At 37.8% G+C, this 21,267-nt stretch overlaps 1 protein-coding gene across 3 annotated transcripts in view; it reads left to right on the forward strand.

Moving 5' to 3' along the window:
- The window catches only part of LOC309496970 (NLR family CARD domain-containing protein 3-like), a gene marked incomplete at its 3' end in the record, with an annotated part of 84,485 nt that overhangs the window by 20,722 nt on the left and 42,496 nt on the right, over window positions 1-21,267 (forward strand). The window contains exons 2-8 of one of the 3 annotated variants that reach the window (XM_082167172.1): window positions 809-1,087; window positions 1,199-1,291; window positions 1,822-3,631; window positions 3,894-4,067; window positions 4,926-5,099; window positions 5,963-6,136; window positions 8,795-8,968. In XM_082167172.1, coding sequence (XP_082023298.1) covers window positions 829-1,087; window positions 1,199-1,291; window positions 1,822-3,631; window positions 3,894-4,067; window positions 4,926-5,099; window positions 5,963-6,136; window positions 8,795-8,968 — 2,858 coding nt within the window. In that variant the 5' untranslated portion in view covers window positions 809-828. The remainder of the gene's footprint in view (window positions 1-808; window positions 1,088-1,198; window positions 1,292-1,821; window positions 3,632-3,893; window positions 4,068-4,925; window positions 5,100-5,962; window positions 6,137-8,794; window positions 8,969-21,267) is intronic. The other 2 variants (XM_082167173.1, XM_082167174.1) reach the window with 2 other exon arrangements.

Genomic DNA, 21,267 nt, shown 5'->3' on the forward strand with positions numbered 1-21,267 from the left:
AACATGTACATGCATGTTGCTCACATATTATGGTAGCCCTGTTTGTGCTAAATAGAGTGTAATTATACCTTTGCCATTAATATGTTTATAAGCAACTGAAAAAAGCACAAATGTCAGGGCATGTCAGACCATCTCAAGGACCCCAAAAACCCCTCAGACCCCAGAGGGTTAAAAGGCTTTTTGAAGTACAAGGGCAGTAAAGAGTTCTGCCCATATTTTCTCAGCCCTACAGTTTTTACCTGATCTCGGATCAGTTTTATAGTTTTGTAGACATTTGAATGAGATGTTTGTGTAATTTGGTGACGGACAGCCCTGCCATTCAACAATCTAAACTATGTTTCCCGTACAGCAACATTACTCACTGCTTAACTACCATAGTATGATGCATCATCGAAGAAATCAACTAATTCTAGTATCAAAATGATAAACCTGTCAGATAACTTGTTTAGAGTAACAGTACTAGAGCATATACTGCCTTAATGTTGAGACAACATATGGCAAAAGTGTAAAAGGGAAAAATTAAAAACAGAGAATATGAGGTGGTAAAGAAATAGATTTTCACAATGACTTTTGGAAATTACAAGGTGAAACTTGTGCTAAATATTTTGTTGCTAGGGAATTCATTGCCAGCATGTTTCAGATAGATGCCATGCATAAAGGAGCATTATAGGACCCCTTTAACAGATTAGTTTGGATGAAAGTCCTGATCTGATCACAGCTTAATTTCATTATCCAAATAACATTTGAGCGCTTAGGTCAACATGTTAAGAGTGAAACTACTTTAGATATTTTTCTTTTTATCCTGCAGCTGTGAATCTGTGAAGGACAATGGTGTCTGTTAAAGAGCTGCTGTTAAACTCACTGAATGAACTGGTAGAAGCTGAACAGAAGACGTTTAAGTGGCACTTACAGAATGATCATGAGTGTATAACAAAGTCTGAAATGGAGAATGCTGATAGATTAATAACTGTGGATAAGATGGTAGCATGTTTTGGATCAGAAGCAGCTGTGAAGATCACAGTGAAGATCCTGAAGAAGATGAACCAGAACAATCTGGCTGAGCAGCTGGAGAACAATCACAAGCAAGGTAACATTTAGTTCACTCTGACTGTAATGTGATTGATTGATTGTTTACCTATGTAAAGATTTGACTTAAACTTTGCTCTGCTGATGTGTTTGTGTGACTTATGTTTCCCAGTGAGTGATCCTCTCTCTCACACACACTCAAGTCAGGCTGAAGGCAATTTGAAGACGTCTGCCGCTGTTGGAGCTCATTCAGAAGAGATCAGGGGTAAATAATCCCTGTCTGTACATGGAAACAAGTGAAAATATAACAGCAATCAACAATTACAGGGCCAAGAAGAACAGCGGCAGATCTTATTCAAGTACATTTATTAGAACAGACTGTCTAGTCATTTTTTACGAATGGTTAAATGGTTTACAAGAGTCTTAAACCCTGAATTAAAACTTCTACAAGCAACTTCTACATACGCAGGGTCATTGCAATAACCCCAACCTAACCCTAATACAGTCTCACGTCTTGTTCGGTGTGCTAGATCGTGTAATAATTTTGATCAGCGTGGCCTTAAAGGAATAGTTTACTTAAAAAGGAAAATTCTGTCATTTACTCACCTTCAAGTGGTTTCAAACCTGTATGAATTTATTTCTTCTGCTGAACACAAAGGAATATATTTTGAAGAATGTCAGTAACCAAACAGTTGATGACCCAAACCCACTGACTTCCATAGTAGAAAAAAATATATATGTTCATGAAAAACACAATCACTTACTTTTTGCTGTATTTTCCCCTCTTTCTTAAAGGCTCAACTGCAGACAGTCAAGTTACTCTTCGTAAATACACAAAGACTAGCCGTAGACTGAAGAAAAAATTAAAACAGGACTACGAGCGGATATTGGTTGGTAATTCAGAGACGGGTCATCAGGAATACCTGAGTGACATCTACACTGATTTATATGTGGTGGGGAATGAGACTGGAGGAAGAGTGAACGACCATGAGGTGATACAGATCGAATCAAATCACAACCTGACTGCCAAGGAGCAGCCAATTCTGTGTAATGACATGTTTAAAGTCCAGTGTGACATGGGTCGACGAAACAGAAAAGTGCTGACAACGGGAATCGCAGGAGTGGGAAAAACTGTCTCTGTCAATAAATTCATCTTTGACTGGGCTAAAAGAACAGAAAATCAGGATATAGTCTTCATATTTCCACTTCCATTCCGTAGACTGAATTTGATTAAAGGAGAGTGTAGTCTCATGGGACTGCTCAACAAATTCTTCTTTAGTAGTCCTGAAGAATTGCCCTCTCTTCCTGAAGGTGATGGTAACGTTATGTTCATCTTTGATGGGCTGGATGAATGTCGCTTTCCTTTGAACTTTAAAGAAGATGACACATTTACAAATGTAAATGAAAAAACAGCAGTGAGTAAGATAATAATAAACCTTATCAAGAGACACCTGGTTCCCTCTGCTCTCATCTGGATCACATCCAGACCAGCAGCAGCCAGTCTGATACCCCGTAACTACATTGATCAAGTGACAGAGGTGCGAGGATTTAACGATGAGCAGAAAGAGCAATACTTCATCAATAACAGCAGTCCTGAGGTTGCTGGAAACCTCATCAGTCACATCAAGAAATCCAGGAGTCTGTACATCATGTGCCATATCCCCGTCTTCTGCTGGATCTCTCTTATTGTACTCCAGCCTCTACTTGCTCGAGAGAGCAATGACAAAACTCCCACAACTCTCACAGGGATGTACACAAGCTTCTTAATTTCTCAGAAGCAACAGATGGAAGAAAAATACTGTGATGACTCTGAACCTAAAGCCAATGCAGTGTCTTTTGATAAGATTATTCTGAAGCTTGGGAAACTGGCCTTTCAACAGCTGGAGAAAGGAAACCTGATTTTCTACAAAGAAGATCTTGAAGAATGTGGACTAGATGTCAGAAAAGGGTCGTTGTACTCTGGGTTATGCACTCAAATGTTTCAGGAGGAAAAGGTAGCAGCAAGAAACGTTTACAGCTTCGTACATCTCAGTGTACAGGAATTCCTTGCTGCTCTTTATGTGTTTATGATGGGCAAAGACAAGAAAACAAACTCATTTCTTCAATCCTGGAGAGAAAAACTGGCATGGAAACTGTCCAAAAAGCCACTGTTTCAGCTTCATAAGGCTGCAGTCAACAAGGCTTTACAGAGTGAGAACGGACACCTGGACCTTTTCCTTCGGTTCCTCCTGGGTCTCTCACTGGAGTCCAATCAGAGTGACCTGAAGGGACTACTGCCAAAACTGAAACTAAAAACACAGAATGTTAAAGACATTGTTGACTATATCAAACAGACAATAGAGACAGAGAAATCAGTGGAAAGAACCATCAATCTCTTCCACTGTCTGAGTGAACTGAAAGATGACTTTGTGGAGGAAATCCAGAAGAATCTGAGCTCAGGAAATCTTTCAGCACAGAATCTGTCCTCTGCTCAATGGTCTGGTCTGGTGTTTGTGCTCCTGATGTCAGAAGAGACTCAAGAGATGTTTGAAATGCAGAAATACAGAAGATCTGATGAAGCACTGATGAGAATGCTGCCAGTGATCAGAAACACCAGAAGAGCACTGTAAGAGTTTCCTTTACATTCATTTATAAACACTGTTAGTCTTCTGTAATTGCCTTCATTTTAAATGGGTGACTTGCTGGCCTACACAGTTCAGAAAAATTAATAAACGTAATGTGTGTGAAAATAAATGCTGGCTTGATGTTTTATGAACAGATAATTGTTTTAGCTTTGCTTAATTCACTACAGTTAAAGGTTTTTTCAAGCTCCAGATTATAAATGCCAATAAGCATTACTACTGCTCTTTGTTTTGTTCTCTACACAGGCTACACAGCTGTAATCTCACAGCTCAGTCCTGTGAGAGTTTATCATCAGCTCTACAATCCTCAAACTCCTTTCTGAGAGAGCTGGACCTGAGTAACAATGACCTGCAGGATTCTGGAGTGAAGCTTCTTTCTGATGGACTGAAGAGTCCAAACTGTCAGCTGGAGATACTGAGGTGAATGGTTTTAAAATAATGAACTATGCTATAATCAGAGGCTGACTTAACCAATAAGCCAGGTAAGAGGCCGCTTAGCACCCCCAAGAGACAAAACATTTGCAGGAATGTGATATTTTTTCATATTTATACAGACGTTTGACCCACATGGACTGCATAAGTTTAAGAAAAATATTGTTTGGGGTGAGAGTAAGGGAAGGGACTATATGAAGTTTGAATTTGCAACAGTTACTAAAACTGTAAAATGCTTCTATTTCATGCATGATTCACTTCTGACAGTACTGAACAAGCTAGCAGCGCCATCTAGTGGCTGTGTGCAGGACACAGTTAGCATCTCAGCCAGGATTCAAAATTAACACCACACACCAAATGGCGATTAACTGAAACAGTTTCTTATCGGTTGGCTGTTTTTTTATTTTTTATTAATACTAACAATGCACTGTTTAGAAAACAGGATATGGCTTAGTATGAATATCAAATTGTGAAGGTTGTGATGTATTCATATAAATATACATTCTGACTGTAAGGACCAAGGTTACTAGACTGTGAGGGCTGAATGTAGAAGTCTAATGATAAAGTTATTCCAAAACTGTAACTCCAGTTGTTCCAAGGGGTCAATACAAAAAGCCAAGAGGGTGAGTGTTTCCCAAAAAGGTCAATTAAAACATCTTGCTAGCCTAGACAGTTCATAAAAATTAATAAAAGTAATGTGTGTGAAAATAAATGCTGGTATGATGTTTTATGAAGAGATAATTGTTTTAGCTTGGCTTAATTCACTACAGTTAAAGGTTTTTTCAAGCTCCAGATTATAAACGCTAATAAGCATTACTACTGCTCTTTGTTTTGTTCTCTACACAGGCTACACATCTGTAATCTCACAGCTCAGTCCTGTGAGAGTTTATCATCAGCTCTACAATCCTCAAACTCCTTTCTGAGAGAGCTGGACCTGAGTAACAATGACCTGCAGGATTCTGGAGTGAAGCTTCTTTCTGATGGACTGAAGAGTCCAAACTGTCAACTGGAGATACTGAGGTGAATGGTTTTAAAATAATTAACTCTGCTATAATCAGAGGCTGACTTAACCAATAAGCAAGGTAAGCGGCCGCTTAGCACCCACAAGTGACATTTGCGGGAATGTGATATTTTCCCATATTTATACAGACGTATGACCCACGTGGACTGCATAAGTTTAAGAAAAATATTGTTTGGGGTGAGGGGAAGGGAATGGACTGTATGAAGATTGAATTTGCAGCAGTTACTAAAACCTGTAAAATGCTTCTATTTCATGCATGATTTGCTTCTGACAGCACTGAACAAGCTAGCAGCGCCATCTAGTGGCTGTGCACAGGACACAGTTAGCATCTCAGCCAGGGTTCAAAATTAACATCACACACCAAATGGCAATTAACTGAAACAGAGTTACTTATCAGTTGGCTGGGATTTAAAAAATAAATAAAAATACTAACAATGCAATGTTGAGAGAAGAGGATATGTCTTAGTATGAATGTCAAATTGGGAAGGTTGTGATATAATTATATAAATATACATTCTGACTGTAAGGACCAAGGTTAGAGCTAGGCTGTGAGGGCTGAATGTAGAAGGCTAATAATAAAGTTATTCCAAAACTGTAACTCCAGTTGTTTCAAGGGGTCAATACAAAAAGCCAAGAGGGTGAGTGTTTCCCAAAAAGGTCAATTAAAAACATCTTGCAGGCCTAGACAGTTCAGAAAAATTGAGAAAAGTAATGTGTGTGAAAATAAATGCTGGTTTGATGTTTTATGAAGAGATAATTGTTTTAGCTTTGCTTAATTCACTACAGTTAAAGTTTTTTTCAAGCTCCAGATTATAAATGCTAATAAGCATTACTACTGCGTTTTGTTTTGTTCTCTACACAGGCTACACATCTGTAATCTCACAGCTCAGTCCTGTGAGAGTTTATCATCATCTCTACAATCCTCAAACTCCTTTCTGAGAGAGCTGGACCTGAGTAACAATGACCTGCAGGATTCTGGAGTGAAGCAGCTTTCTGATAGACTGAAGAGTCCAAACTGTCAGCTGGCGATACTGAGGTGAATGGTTTTAAAATAATTAACTATGCTATAATCAGAGGCTGACTTAACCAATAAGCAAGGTAAGCGGCCGCTTAGCACCCACAAGTGACATTTGAAGGAATGTGATAATTTTCCATATTTATACTGACGTATGACCCACATAGACTGCATAGTAGAGTCCTGCACGGGTTCGGGTACCCAACGGGTGACCAGCAAATTTTGCTCAAACGGGTGAAAAATATCCAACTGTGTCGGATACAAATTCAATGCGGGTGGACATTTGGAGAAAGTTCGGGTCGGGTCTAAACACGGGTTTAAAACAATCACATGCAAACGTAAAAATGTATGCATATTTTTAGGAACACATCTACAAAAATATGCCTGTATTTCAAGTTGATAAAATAATTTAAAATCCACATCAGTTTATTTGTGCCCACGCGCCACACCCTCCCAGGATCTATAACGTTACCTAGGCTACTTTCACTTTTAAAAATTCATCATAACCGCACACGCGCAATCTGCTTGCAGTCGTCGAGATGGATGCTGAGGAGTTGAAGTGGAGATTGTAAAGTTGCCGACAATACGCCATCAAAAATCAAGTCCAGTGTGTGGGAGAAATTTGGAGTTATCTGAAGCAAATATTGTGAAAAACTTGCTGCATGTATTTTTGTGTTGGATAGCCGCAAATGTGGAACTTCATCGGCGAGGAAGCGCGCAGATAACTGTGGTAACAAACCAAGCAGTTCTATCCAACAGTATTTTTCAAATTTAACACTGTTAAGTATGTGTGGTGTGCAGGGCGTGTTTGAACCTAAAATTAAACATGGCAATAAACATTTTTGTGATTGTGTCTATAATGTGATTGGCTAAACTGGTTTTATTTCGGGTGCGGGTCGGGTGTCGGTTCTATTTTAAGCGGGTCGGGTGCGGATTTTAATTAGTGCTGCTGTCGGAAAACGGGTCGGATGCGGTTTTAAGCACTGCTGGTACGGGCGGGTGCGGATTAAAAAAATCGGACCCGTGCAGGACTCTGCTGCATAGGTTTAAGAAAAATACTGTTTTGGGTGAGGGGAAGGGAATGGACTGTATGAATTTGCAACAGTTACTAAAACTGTAAAATGCTTCTATTTCATGCATGATTTGCTTCTGACAGCACTGAACAAGCTTGCAGCGCCATCTAGTGGCTGTGCACAGGACACAGTTAGCATCTCATGCTGGGTACACACCAAAATATTTTTTACAGCTTAAACAATTTTCAAAATGTGATAGACCACAAACATGAGGACAAAAAATCCTAGATTTAACCGTTTTGCTCCTATAGTGTGTGGTGTCCCATGATGTGACAAAGACAGCACACCACAAAAGCTTTAGTTATTTTAAATATGAAGATATTTGACTTCCGGCATGCAGTTGAGTGAGTGAGGCGCATCCGGGAGCTGCTCCGTAAATGTCATTTCTTTTCAGTAGTCAACGGGAACATTTAATATCCTTAATACTTTAAGACGTCTACAGCGCTAGAGAACCTTTGAATGATAGCTGGAGCTTGTCATTATCGCTGCAATGCCTAAATCTAAACGTGCTTCTCCTGCTCCTGATGAAGCTGCCGATGCCGGTAACATGGCTGTGGCTGCTTCGGGGTTAACACCAGCTCTTTTAAAAGAGATGCTTACCACAACGATTCATGAGGAAATCGCGTCTCTAAGGTCTGAGTTCCTCGCTGACATTCTTCTTTGGCTCGATTCAGCTTATGCAGCTTCTCTAGATCCTGAAATTTACAAAAAGAGACTCACATTTCAATCTGATTTTAATATTATCAACTCATCAGGCTGAAAAGTTATTGCTGAAGACTAAACATGCATTTTTTTGAGTATGGTGACAAGCCAAATAAACTTCTTGTGCTTCAGTTAAAGGAAAAGTCAGCTAACAAAATTTAAAAACCTTTGACCATACCTACAATAACAGACGCAATGAGAGAATTTCTGCCTCCCATTTCTGCCTTCAGCGCTTGCCAGTGGTTTCACCTATAAGCCGTATTTACTGGACAAAAGTGAGGTTGGCAAAAATCAAGCGTGGTGTTGATCCTCTCTGTGATTGTTGCCATCAGGCCCCTGCTGATTTATTACATATGTTTTGGGTTATGTCCATCCTTAACTTCTTTTTGGCTATCAATCTTTAATTGGTTTTCTTCAATGACAAAGAGACAGATTGAGCCTTGCCCTTTGGTTGCACTTTTTGGACTTTCTCCAAATGTCACTGGCTTGTCTGGAAATGCTGCAAAGGCTGTTGCCTTCTCAACATTATTAGCTAGACTGGCTGAGATGTTATGAGCTTCATATATTTTTCACTATTCTCCTGTATATGTATCCTGGTTTTATTGTAAAAGTTCAATAAACAGATTTAAAGATATTTAAGGGAAATTAAGAATTTATTAGAATTCATTGTAAATTAATGCATTTGAAATACTTGCAAATAATAATTTATTTTGAAATATGCACACATTCACAGTTTGTTGTATGACTGTTAATGTTTCTTGTCTAAATGTAAATGATATATTTTCAAAAAAAAAAGAAATTTATTCTTAGATTCTTTTGGGAAACGCAGCCAAGATCAGTGTGTGATAGTAACATCTGATTGCCAAACTAATGTCATGTGGACTGTTGCTGTATGTCTTTGTAGATTGTCTGGCTGTATGGTGACAGAGGAAGGCTGTGGTTATGTGTCTTCAGCTCTGAGTTCAAACCCCTCACACATGAGAGAGCTGGATCTGAGCTACAATTACCCAGGAGATTCAGGAGTCAAGCTGCTCACTGATAAACTGGAGGGTCCAAACTACAGACTGGATAAACTCAAGTATGTAGAGCATGAAGAGTTGATTAAACAACTCCAAAAACAGCATTTCAATCTTCACTTATTACTCACATTACTACATTTACAAACATTCTTATTGAGAATTTACAGAGGTTTAGCTCTAGTTATGCTACAGGGCTGTTGAATGTTTCATTCTGATTGGCTGACGAACATTACGAACATTGACGAAGGTGTGCAATTATTTACAGTAAACGCACAGGTAAAGTAGTTCTAGGAAGGTCTTGACTGCATTACAGTTCCATATCACTTTGCAAAATGATTTCAGTTATTTCAGAGGTCCTGACAGCCTACAACAGCAAATGAACCAAAACCCACAAAGACAAAGAAAATATAACAAACAACAGGATATTAATCACAAACCATTTCCATGATTTTCCTATAAAATAAATTTGTATTCACTTTATCCCGCTCTCCCATAAGAACGCACACACAGAGTACAGACACACACACTCATACAAGTGCACAGAAATTTGTTGTCAGCGCTGCCCTGCGATTTCATCAGTAAAATAGTTTTGCAACTTATGTGGTATGTCTGAAAGGGGGACTGTGTTAGGTGAGGTCCAGTGGGGTGACGCATGTGCACATACCCGACTTTTCTTATTTCAAAATATATTTATTGCCATTTTGTGCAGATACAACATCTTGTATAATATAAAAATTAAATGAACCACAGCTCTGCTTTTCTCCCCTCTGCCCTTAATGTCCCAAGTACAACCACACTACACATACAATACATAACAATAACAATAAAAAATACTATAAGTGTAATAGTTAAACAATACAATAAGTGTACAAAATAATAAAATATAATGCAATATAAAGAAAAGGATTAATATATATATATATATATATATATATATATATATATATATATATATATGTATATATATATATATATATATATATATATATATATATAATATAATATATATAGTTTATCCTCATCTGCATTTTCAAGTGCGAGATCAATGGTATCAATATAATTTAACAAAGGTTTCCATGTTTTATGAAAGGTTTTTAAAAGACCCTTTGAAAGATTTTTTTTTTCAGCTTTAAACACAAGATCATTTCTTTTATCCATCTATCATATGAAGGAGGGCATGCATGTTTACACTTAACCCTCTGAGGTCGACAAACGCGCCCACGCGTTTTGCTGGATTTTTTTCAGTTCAGTTCAAAAGAAATTAATTTTGCTCTGTTGACTTTGATATTACAAGCAAGTTTCATACATCAATCGATTCTGTTAAATGTGTATTATTTTTGTGTATACTCACAATAAAAACAAAGTGTTGTGCTTTTTGCCAAATAAAGAAAAATAAACGTGATGCGAGTTCTGCCTTCTCTCTGTCAGTGAAGACCATTCTGAAACGCGTCCGAAAATGAACAATAACTCAACGAATACTGAGTCAAACAGGCATACAGTCACACAGGCATGAAGCTTGAATTCTCTTCTTTAAAATGAGGTAATTTATATAAAAAAAAAATATTCTCATCTTGTGAAATCTGTGTTAAAAGAGAGCGATTCCAGTCGAGCTCATTAGAGCTCATTCAAAGGTAATGTGACTCCGCCCACGGAGAGCGCGCGCTATTCAAACGCAAATTACTGAGGCAAACCTGTGAACGCCCCCATATCAGCTCGAGAAAACACAAGTTTAATCATATCATTGTAGCCTACGTGTTTACACCATCTGGCAGCGCTGTGAGGAATAATAATAACGGAAAATCTACCTCAGAGTGCGGGTATTGCAGGAGAGAGGATCCGAATATGTAGTAAGTTTTTTTTCCTTCTCAAGTTAATCGCGTTTCTGTGAATGAATGAACGGCAGCCGCAGAGATGCGCGCTGTTTATCACAGCTCGCAAAAAGACAGTTTAAATTTAAATTGCGTCTCTGTGTGAATGAATGATGATGTTTTAGCAAACTGTATTGCTATACTGAGATGAGTAAACTGAAAATTAACATTTATATGCCCTAATATTTCATAAAAACAACGTTACAGTCAGGCGTTTCTGTTTGTGAATGAATGTTTCGGTTTTAGCAAACTGTATTGCTATACTGAGTAAAAATCGACTGAAATGTTGAAATAAAATGTATTTGTATAAGCAACGTATTAAACTGCAAATTAACATTTATATTTCTTATAATAAAAACGAAAGACCTATGTTACAGACATATGAAAGACAACATTTCGTTGATTAGTTTTGGATAGATTATACATTTTTACTGTAAAATATCTGCCAACTCAAATAAGCCAATATTTGTTTGCCAATATTTGCTCATGTTAAATATAGTATGTTTTGTCAAAAATAAAGTAATCAAATAATCAATCAAATCCTTAACTTTGAAATATGTATGATAAAATGTATACTTTAGTTTTTACAAAGAAAGATTACACTTGAATTGTTGTTGTAATTGTAACCTTTTTAATAAAAAAATATATTTACAAGGTAGATGTAAACAAACTATTAAAAGGTAATAAGGTAATAAGCCTTTTCTTTAAATAATTTTTATTGTGTTTTATTAGTGACAAATTTGGGGAGAGGATAAATATTCCAAAACTGAAAATACAGTATGAGAATTAACTGCACAATTACTAGACATGTTTTCCTTGGATATTATAGGCCAAATTGCAAGCACACTATGTGGAAAAAATAAAATAATTGAGATGCTTCCAACTGTTGCTCTTGCATTCTTGTGGCTCAGTGACTCACCTGAATGAATGGCTCATTAAGTATGCAGGCCCCATTGTCTCCTAAGGTGTGAACCACTAAATATGCATGATCGTTGACGCCCACTCCGCATATTGCCTTTCCAAACAGAAAGTGCTTTGCAAAATTCAAATCAATGTATTGTGTTATGTGAATGATAAGGGCAGGATGATTTTCACATCATTTTGAAGAAAAAACACTAGGCAATGACATCTATTAGACAAAAGTCTTATTGGCACATATTTAGTATGTGTTTTATGGCCTTATTTCAGAAACTTTAGTTTTTAGTTTTTTCAATAACCACGCATAAACATTATTCTCTCAAAAATGCAGACATGTACATTCTTGTTGCTCACATATTATGGTAGCCCTGTTTGTGCTAAATAGTGTGTAATTTTTTTTTGCCATTAATATGTTTATAAGCAACTGAAAAAAGCACAAATGTCAGGGCATGTCAGAACATCTCAAGGACCCCAAAAACCCCTCAGACCTCAGAGGGTTAAAGAGAATGAGCCTCCTAGCCAATTGTGCAGTGAAATAGTGTAGTCTGGCATTGGTGTAGTGTATTCTATGAAGAATCTTGCTTTGCATCAAACTGTGCTGGGCGCATATAGAGGAGGAATGTACTAAATCTATTTAATAAGTATTGTGACCCCCAGCTCTTGTTCCCAAGTAATTTTAAGTGAAATAGAGGGGTCAAGATTTAATTTTATAAACATCAATTAAAGAATTTAAAAAAATTATAAAGATATCTGTGAGTTTTTAGTGATGAATAGGCCTAGATATCTGAATCCTTCCTAAGCCAATCAATTTTATTCAAAAACATTGAGGATTGGCGGTAATGATGAAAATGGGTTAATTATATATAAAAGAAGGTTGTCTGCATAACGGGACAGTTTATAAGAGGTTCCAAACTGGGTAATGCCCTCAAACTTTTCCTTACTTCGCAACCAAATGGCCAGTGGCTCAATAGCCAAGGCAAATAATAGAGGCGAAAGGGGGCAACCTTGTCGTGTGCCTCGATGAAGGGGAAAGGCTTTAGAAAGTGTTGCATTGGTTTGCACAGATGTTACAGGGGAGGAGTATAGTAATCAAATGATATGATTAAATATTGGATACTCAAAAACAAAAACTCACACTCTACCCTGTCGAATGCCTTCTCAGAGCATCAAGAATGGTATTAAAAAGTCTTCTGGTGTAGCAAATTAGCTCTATGAAATATTAATAATCAATAATAACTGGTTATAATTGATTATGAATATTTGGATCAGTTAATATAATTAACTTACTGTCGTAAATTAATATTACAATCAATTAACCTGTTTGTCCCGTGAACACTCAGGATGAATTGTTTATTAACTCTAAGAAATGTACATTTCCGGGGCATGGGAAATGTCTTTCTTAATTTACAGTACTACTAAGAGCAGTAGCAAAAATCGATATGATTAGTGACGCCAATTATGAGCTTGAGACACGGACATCTTCACGTGTGACATGAACAAGATTTTATTAACTAGTCTAAACACTTAAACTATTCTAACATACACACACACACATACATGCATACAGTTTACCAAGGGAAAGAGAGCTGAAGCAGAATACAGGAAAGCAAGAAGTTATAGCATTATTTGAAATTCAGCAGATCAACAGCCTTGAGCAAACCATCAGTTTAGTTCTAACACGTCCTTCTTTAAAGGGGTAAGGATACTTAATGTATCAAATAATGAGACTAAGTTGTATACTTGCATGTCTCGCCCATTTGAATTAAACTGTCCTGATGCAATCTGTTGAGGCTCTAGTTGATCTTTGCTAATGTGGTCTTGATGAGGGAGAGCCAGTGGTTTTCAGAGTATCTTTGGTGAATGGAAAGACAAGGCCGCAGCCTGGCACAAGCTTGGTGGGTCCTTAGAAGCTTCTAGTTCAGCATCATCTTCACGTCAGCATTTCAGAAAGGGACTAAGCGAGAGCTAAGAGCTGATCAGTTACTTTAAAGTGTGAAGATGGCACAACCTCTGGATGTGTGTGAGCCAATGAGAAGATTTTGCCAGTGTGTTATCTTCATTTGGGATGTTAGTTTTTGGGGGGAGTTTCACAGGCATTTGTTGGGAGGGGGAGTTTGCTGGATTATTCATTAAATAAATGAATAATTTGTGTGTGTCTGATTGGTCCAGACGCTACACTGGTATTATAAAATGAGTGTCTCCCAGTCATGAAACCTGTCTGGTCAGAGGAAATAACAGCAGGCAATGTTTGCTGAAGGTGAAGGGCAAGAACTTTAGATCGAATTTTAAAGAATATAAAAGGAAAAATATTCTGAATGTTCTGATCCAATCTGACTTCTGACCTGTAATGCTGCCTGAATCACAATCATACACTGTTTGTTCATTGGCCAGAGGAGAACTGAGCGACTGAGCCTGGGTTCTCCCAAGGTTTCTTTCTCCATTCTGTCACTGATGGAGTTTTGGTTGCTTGCCACTGTTGCCTTGGCTTTTGGCTTGCTTAGTTGGGGACATTTAATATTCAACAATATTATTGATCTGCCTTACTTAAGGTGGAAGATGACACAATTTTCTTCTGGAAACAAACTTTGTTGTATTTATTTTTTATATCATTTTCAAATATCATGCAATTTTTTTTGGCCATTCCAAAATTTTGAGTTACATTCTGAGGAATAAGGATTAGAATAGTATAAAATAGGCAAGGCAAGTTTATTTATATAGCACATTTCATACACAATGGCAATTCAAAGTGCTTTACATAGAAGAAAATAAAATAATAAAAAGAAATAAGAATAATTAAAACAGTTTAGAAAAATTTAATAAGATACAGTACAGTACAGTACAAACAGTCGGACAAACAGCGGCACAGTGCTCATTCAGTAAATGCATAGCTAAACAGATGTGTTTTGAGTCTGAATTTGAATGTGACCGATGTAGGAGCACATCTGATCTCTTCTGGAAGCTGGTTCCAGCTGCGGCTAGCATAATAGCTAAAAGCGGACTCACCATGCTTAGAGTGAACCCTTGGTATTTCTAGCTGATATGATCCTAATGATCTGAGTGATCTGTTGGGTTTATATTCAGTGAGCATATCTGCAATATATTGAGGTCCTAGGCCATTGAATGATTTATATACCAGTAATAATACTTTAAAATCAATCCTAAATCTAACTGGGAGCCAGTGTAAAGACCTGAGGACTGGTGTGATATGTTCATATTTTCTGGTTCTGCTCAGAATCCTAGCAGCAGCGTTCTGTATGAGCTGCAACTGTCTTATGGTCTTTTTGGGAAGGCCAGTGAGGAGTCCATTACAATAATCCACCCTGTCGGTGATGAAAGCATGAACAATTTTCTCTAAGTCTTGTCTGGAAACAAAGCATCTAATTCTTGCAATATTTTTTAGATGATAGTATGCTGATTTAGTTATTGCTTTGACATGACTACTGAAACTAAGGTCTGACTCTAGTGTCACACCAAGATTCCTGACTTGATTTTTTGTTGTTTGACCCCTAGAGTGAAGGTATGCGTTCACCTTGAGAACTTCATCTTTGTTTCCAAACGCAATGACTTCAGTTGTGTCTTTGTTTAACTGAAGAAAGTTTTGGCACATCCAACTGTTGACTTCATCAATGCATCGGCACAGGGAGTCAATGAGGCTGTAATCGTTAGGCGATAGGGCTAAGTAAAGCTGTGTGTCATCTGCATAGCTGTGGTAAGCAATTTGGTTCTCATTATTTGGCTCATTGGGAACATATACAGGTTGAACAGGAGTGGCGCAAGAATTGAGCCTTGAGGGACTCCGCATGTCATGGACGTCCACTCAGACTTATGGTCTCCTATACTCACATAATAACCTCTCCCATCTAAGTATGACCTGAACCATTTTAGGACTATCCCAGAAAGCCCCACCCAGTTTTCCAGCCTGTCAAGAAGTATGTTATGATCGACAGTGTCAAATGCAGCACTGAGGTCGAGTAGTACCAGCACTGATAATTTGCCTGAATCAGTATTTAAGCGAATATTGTTTATTATCTTTGAGCGCTGTCTCTGTGCTGTGGTGCGGTCGGAAACCAGATTGAAAATTGTCAAAGTATCCATTCGAGCTTAAGAATTTGTTCAGCTGGTTGAAGACAACTTTTTCAATGATCTTGCCTATGAAAGGAAGATTTGAGATCTGTCTATAGTTGCTTAATATGGTCTTATCCAGATTGCTCTTTTTTCAGGAGGGGCTTGACAACTGCTTTTTTCAGGGAGTTTGGAAAACTCAGAGAGAAGTGAGGCATTAACCACTTCTAGAAGATCTGCTTCTAAACTGTTTAACACACTTTTGAAAAAAGATGTGGGAAGTGTGTCAAGGGCGCATGTTGATTTTTTAAGGTGCTGTACGGTTTCTTCCAAAATTTTGCCATCAATTTCTTTGAAATCAGACATAGTAACTACTTTTATCAGGTGGTCTGATCTGTCTGACCCCAGCACAACTCAAGGATGTGCTGATCACCTTTCTGATATTATTGATTTTCTCAGAGAAGAAAGAAGCAAACTCACTGCACTTGCTGTCTGAGAGCATTTCACTGGGAATCTGGCTTGGTGGGGGGGTTGTCAGTCTCTCTACAGTAGCAAAAAGAGTACGTGTGTTGTTTAACCCTCTGGGGTCTGAGCTGTTTTCTGGCCCTGGAGGTGTTCTGACATGCTCTGACATTTGTGCTTATTTCTGTTACTTGTGACATTGTCATGGCTAAAGTCTTATTACACTGTATTTAGCACAAACTCTGCTACAATAATATATCAGCAGCATGTATGTAAAAGTTTGTAGTTTTGAGATAATGACATTTATGCATGGTTTGTGAAAATACCAAAAAAAAATTGTCACTGAAATAAGGCCATGAAACCCATACTGATTATTTCTTCTTTTGAAAATTGTATCACGTAGCCTAGAATATTTGCTCCAAAACTATGTGAAAATCACCCTGACTGCTCATTCAGCTAAGACAATATATTGATTTAAAATTTCTAAGACGTGTTTTGTGTGAGAAAGCCTTATGCGAAGAGGCGTGATCATCTCATTAATATGTAAGCCTTTCACACCTGAGAAAGACAAAGACACTCCCCTAACTGCCCTATTAGGAGCTATCAGGCCCTGTCATTCAGAGCAACCTTGCACAAAGAATGAGGAGATTTAAAAAAGAATGGCTTTTAGATTGTTTGGATTTATTTACAACACAACATAATCCAAAGATACACAACAAATGACAAAAGAGCACATTGAAAACAATGATCCAAAGACAGAGACCTTTGTGCCATTCCTAAAAACATTGTACATACCTTTCATTTCCAAGGTGTTTGATTTTCACTTTACCATGTTCATATACAGAGACTCATGTGAATGTTGAAGTCAGCAGGACTCAGTTGAATCAGGGCCCTGTAAAAAAAAAAAAAAAAACTGTGAACATACTGATATCAAGAGAAACTATAGGGCTGCACAATTTTGGGAATAGATTTTAGATTTTTCTGGTTAAAATTTCTTTTTAAAATTCACAGAATACACACACAAATGTTTCCAACAATATATAATGAGCAGGGTTGTTGTGCCTTGTAGGCATAGGCTACGCAGTGCTGCATAAAATAATAATAACAATAAATTAAATATTCCAAAAGATTTCAGGAACAACTACGCTAGAGAAAAATATATTGATTATCATATGTTACTTCAAATGTTTCCATTCGTTATGATGATATGAAATGAGATAATAGTAAAAACATAAAGCCTAATGTTTGGTGCGTTTTGCTGATACATTCAAACGCACAGCATGCTCCAAAATATGAAACATTATGGTTACCATATTATACATATCTACGTTTGAGCAGATATCCACAAACACAGTAACAGTAAACACGGGTCTAAATATTATAATATTCACCTTATATCTAGCAACACTTCAACTGCAATGTGAAGTTTATGCAACAATAACATTAACCCCCTGAGGTCTACGGTATCGCCGGCGATACCAGCTCGCTTTTTTTTTATCAGTGTAAAAGAAACTCATAAATACTCTGTTGACTTTGATTTTCCATAGGAGTTTCATACATCAATCGATTCTGTTAAATGTGTTTTATTTTTGTGTATACTCACAATAAAAACAAAGTGTTGTGCTTTTTGCCAAATAAAGAAAAATAAACACGAAGCGAGTTCTGCCTTCTCTCTGCCAGTGTAGTCCATTCTGAAACGCGTCCGAAAATGAACAATAACTCAGCGAATACTCAGTCAAACAGACATACAGACACACAGGCATGAAGCTTGAATTCTCTTCTTTTAAATGAAGTAATTTATATAAAAAACAAATATTCTCATCTTGTGAAATCTGTATTAAAAGAGAGCGATTCCAGTCGACCTCATTACAGCTAATTCAGATGTAATGTGACACGCCCACGGAGAGCGCGCGCTATTCAAACGCAAATGGCTGAGGCAATCCTGTGAACGCCCCCATATCAGTTTCGAGAAAACACACAAGTTTATTTAGATCATTACCTGTTTACACCGTCTTGCAGCGCTGTGAGGAATAATACTAATGGAAAATGTCCCTCAGAAGTGCGGGTATATCGAGGAGCGAGCTGAGGAATACTAGTAAGTTTTTTTCCTTCTCACGTGGGTTTCTGTTTATGAATGAATAAACGGCAGAGATGCGCGCTGTTTACCACAGCTGGCAAAGACAGTTTAAATTTAAATCACGTGTGTGAATGAATGATGATGTTTTAGCAAACTGTATTGCTATACTGAGATAAGTAAAAATCGAAATGTAGGCTATTTGTATAAGCAACGTATTAAACTGCAAATTAACAATATGCCCTAATATTTCATGAAAACAACGTTACAGTCAGACGAAATATGAAAGACAACATTTTGTTTAGTAGATTTGGGTACAGTTTTTACTGTAGAATATACTGCCACATCAAATAATTTTTATATAACATACATGTGGCTCACATATTATTGTAGTCCTGTTTGTGCTATATAGAGTGAATTTACACCTTTGCCATTAATATGTTTATAAGCAACTGAAAAAAGCACAAATGTCAGAGCATGTCAGAACACCCCCAGGGCCCAAAAAAACGCTCAGACTCCAGAGGGTTAACTAATAAGTAAGAATTTCTTACCTTACATCTTTCTGGTCTTCAAATCGTGTTCTTCTTCTTCTGAGGTAAATCCAATGTAAGCTCATGGCGCGTCTTTCAAACTCGACGAAAAGCAGAGACTTGTGAAGTGTTTTGGTGTTTTGTGTTTGAGGTAACGAGCGTGTTCGCGTTCCATGTGGAGATTTGCATGTGAATCTTAATGATTGAAATAAAAAATAACGAGCAAGCGTTTGAGATACTGGACATCTTGTTGGTTTTATACAAATTACTTAAACAGAGAATATTTGTTTTCAGTTTGAATCCGATCATTTAAAAGTACACACTTAAATGTTTATAAAGGTATATGGCTCATAAATGTGTGACAAGTATTCGCTGAGTTTTGTTTCAGTTTATAGACGTGCTCAAGAAATAAAAGTTCACCGCGACGGAGAGGCAGAACGCACACCCTGTTTATTTTCTTTATTTTACAAAAGCACAATGTTTTGATTTGATTGTAAGTGGACACATACAAAAGTAGAAATATCACAGATTATTTTTTTATATTTCTTTTTTCTGTATGACCATAAATGACGGCGTAATTTAAGTGTATTGTGCTACAATGTGAAGAAAATCCAGCAAAACGCGGGGGCGCGTTTGCCGACCTCAGAGGGTTAAATTGCAGTTTATAATATTTGAGAAGAAAGTCTGTCTAGCTTTGCCTAGTTCCATATTGAAAGCATGAAGGCTGTCTTTGTAGATGTTATAATGGACTACAAGTTTTGTCTTCCGCCACATGCGCTCTGCTTTTCTGCATTGTCTTTTCATATTTTGCACTGCTGTTGAGTTTCTCCAAGGTGCTTTTTGTCTGCCACTCTTCTTCCTGACTTTAACAGGAGCAATATCATCAATTGCACTTTTAACTTTTGAGTTAAAAGAATCAAGGAGAAAATCAACAGAGTCAGCAGATATGCGTGGTGTTAAGGATATAGCCTTCATAAATAGTACACTAGTGTTCTCATTTAAGCATCTCTTCTTGACAGACACAGATCTAGCTTCAATGGCAGGAGAGATCAATATATCAAAGAAAATACAGAAATGATCAGACAGTGCTACATCCTTAATAACAATCGATGAAATGTTTAGACCCTTACTGATAAGTAAATCTAGAGTGTGTCCGCGATTGTGTGTGGGTCATTGACTAGAAGTGATTTATTTTTAAGTGAGCGGATGTTTAAAAGTGCTAACTTAACAGTCTTACTTTTTTCCCTACACCAATCTTAGTTTGACGTGCAATAGGCACCAGATTAGTTGAGTTTGCTGTACGGCTAGTGAAGGCCTTAATATGCTGTCATGGCTTCCCTGGCTGTTTTCCAGGAAGTCATCCTTGGGTGCTGAATCTTGGAGCAGTTCTGATATGTCTGTCTGTGTTGAGCTCTGTGGGCAGGGCTCAGCTGAGATTGTGTCTGTGAGCAGAGGTTGTTGTGGCTGAGTGGTGTTATCATTGTCCTTGTGTGATATGTCAACATCATGTCCATTTTGCTGCTGAAGTGAAGTCCTGTGGTCATTCATACTGTGTCCAGGTGTGTGTGTGCCACTGCAGAAGGATGACTGAGGGAGAAGTAGATATTGTCCTTTAGCACTCTTGAGCCAAGTTTGTTTGGATGGTGGCCATCTTGTTGAAACATTTGTCTCTGACTCCAGAAAAGATTGAAGTTGTCAATGAAGTTCACTCCTTTTATATTGCAGGTTTTTTGCAGCCATGTATTAATCCCAAGCAACCGTGAAAACCTGTTTGTTCCTCTTGCTGGGAGTGGTCCACTGATGAATGTCTGAACTTTCAGTCTTTTAAGTGTTTCAGAAAGTTCATTGAAATCCTTCTTAAGGAGTTCTGACTGCTCTTTATGAATATCATTCTTCCTCACATGAATGATGAGTCGATTTGCAGTCTTATGTTTCATTAGAATGTTCTGAAGTTCCCTGTTTATATTAGAAGTTGTTGCTTGTGGAAGGCAGCACGTAGTTGTATCCCTGCCGCTAATGTTTCTGATTATGGAGTCCCCCACTATCAGAGTCCTGGGCTCAGCTGCGCTCTGAGCTGAGTGCCGCTGTCTGCTCGACCTTGAGCGCCAGTTAGCATCAGTGTTAGATACAGGCTGATTCAGTCTGTGTTCGATCACATTCATCACGTTTGGGGATTCCTCATTTACATTCATTAGTACTTCAAATCTGTTCTCAAGATGTATAGGTGTTGGTAGGAGACCAATGTTTGCAATCCTTGTCAGAGCTGTATCTGGGGTAGAGGATGCTACGGCAATATGTGATGCTCGTGACAATCTGATGTCTCGAGTGCCTTTGGGTCTCGCTCCCGGTTTGTGCCATCGATTTGTAAGTCGATCGGCTTGTTTCTCTACCTGTCGAGGAGCACTAGTTTCATGGGACTCACCAGCTATATGCTGAGGGTGTCC

This window comes from Leuciscus leuciscus (assembly GCF_965113295.1).
Source record: "Leuciscus leuciscus genome assembly, chromosome: 4".
NCBI lineage: Eukaryota > Metazoa > Chordata > Actinopteri > Cypriniformes > Leuciscidae > Leuciscus > Leuciscus leuciscus.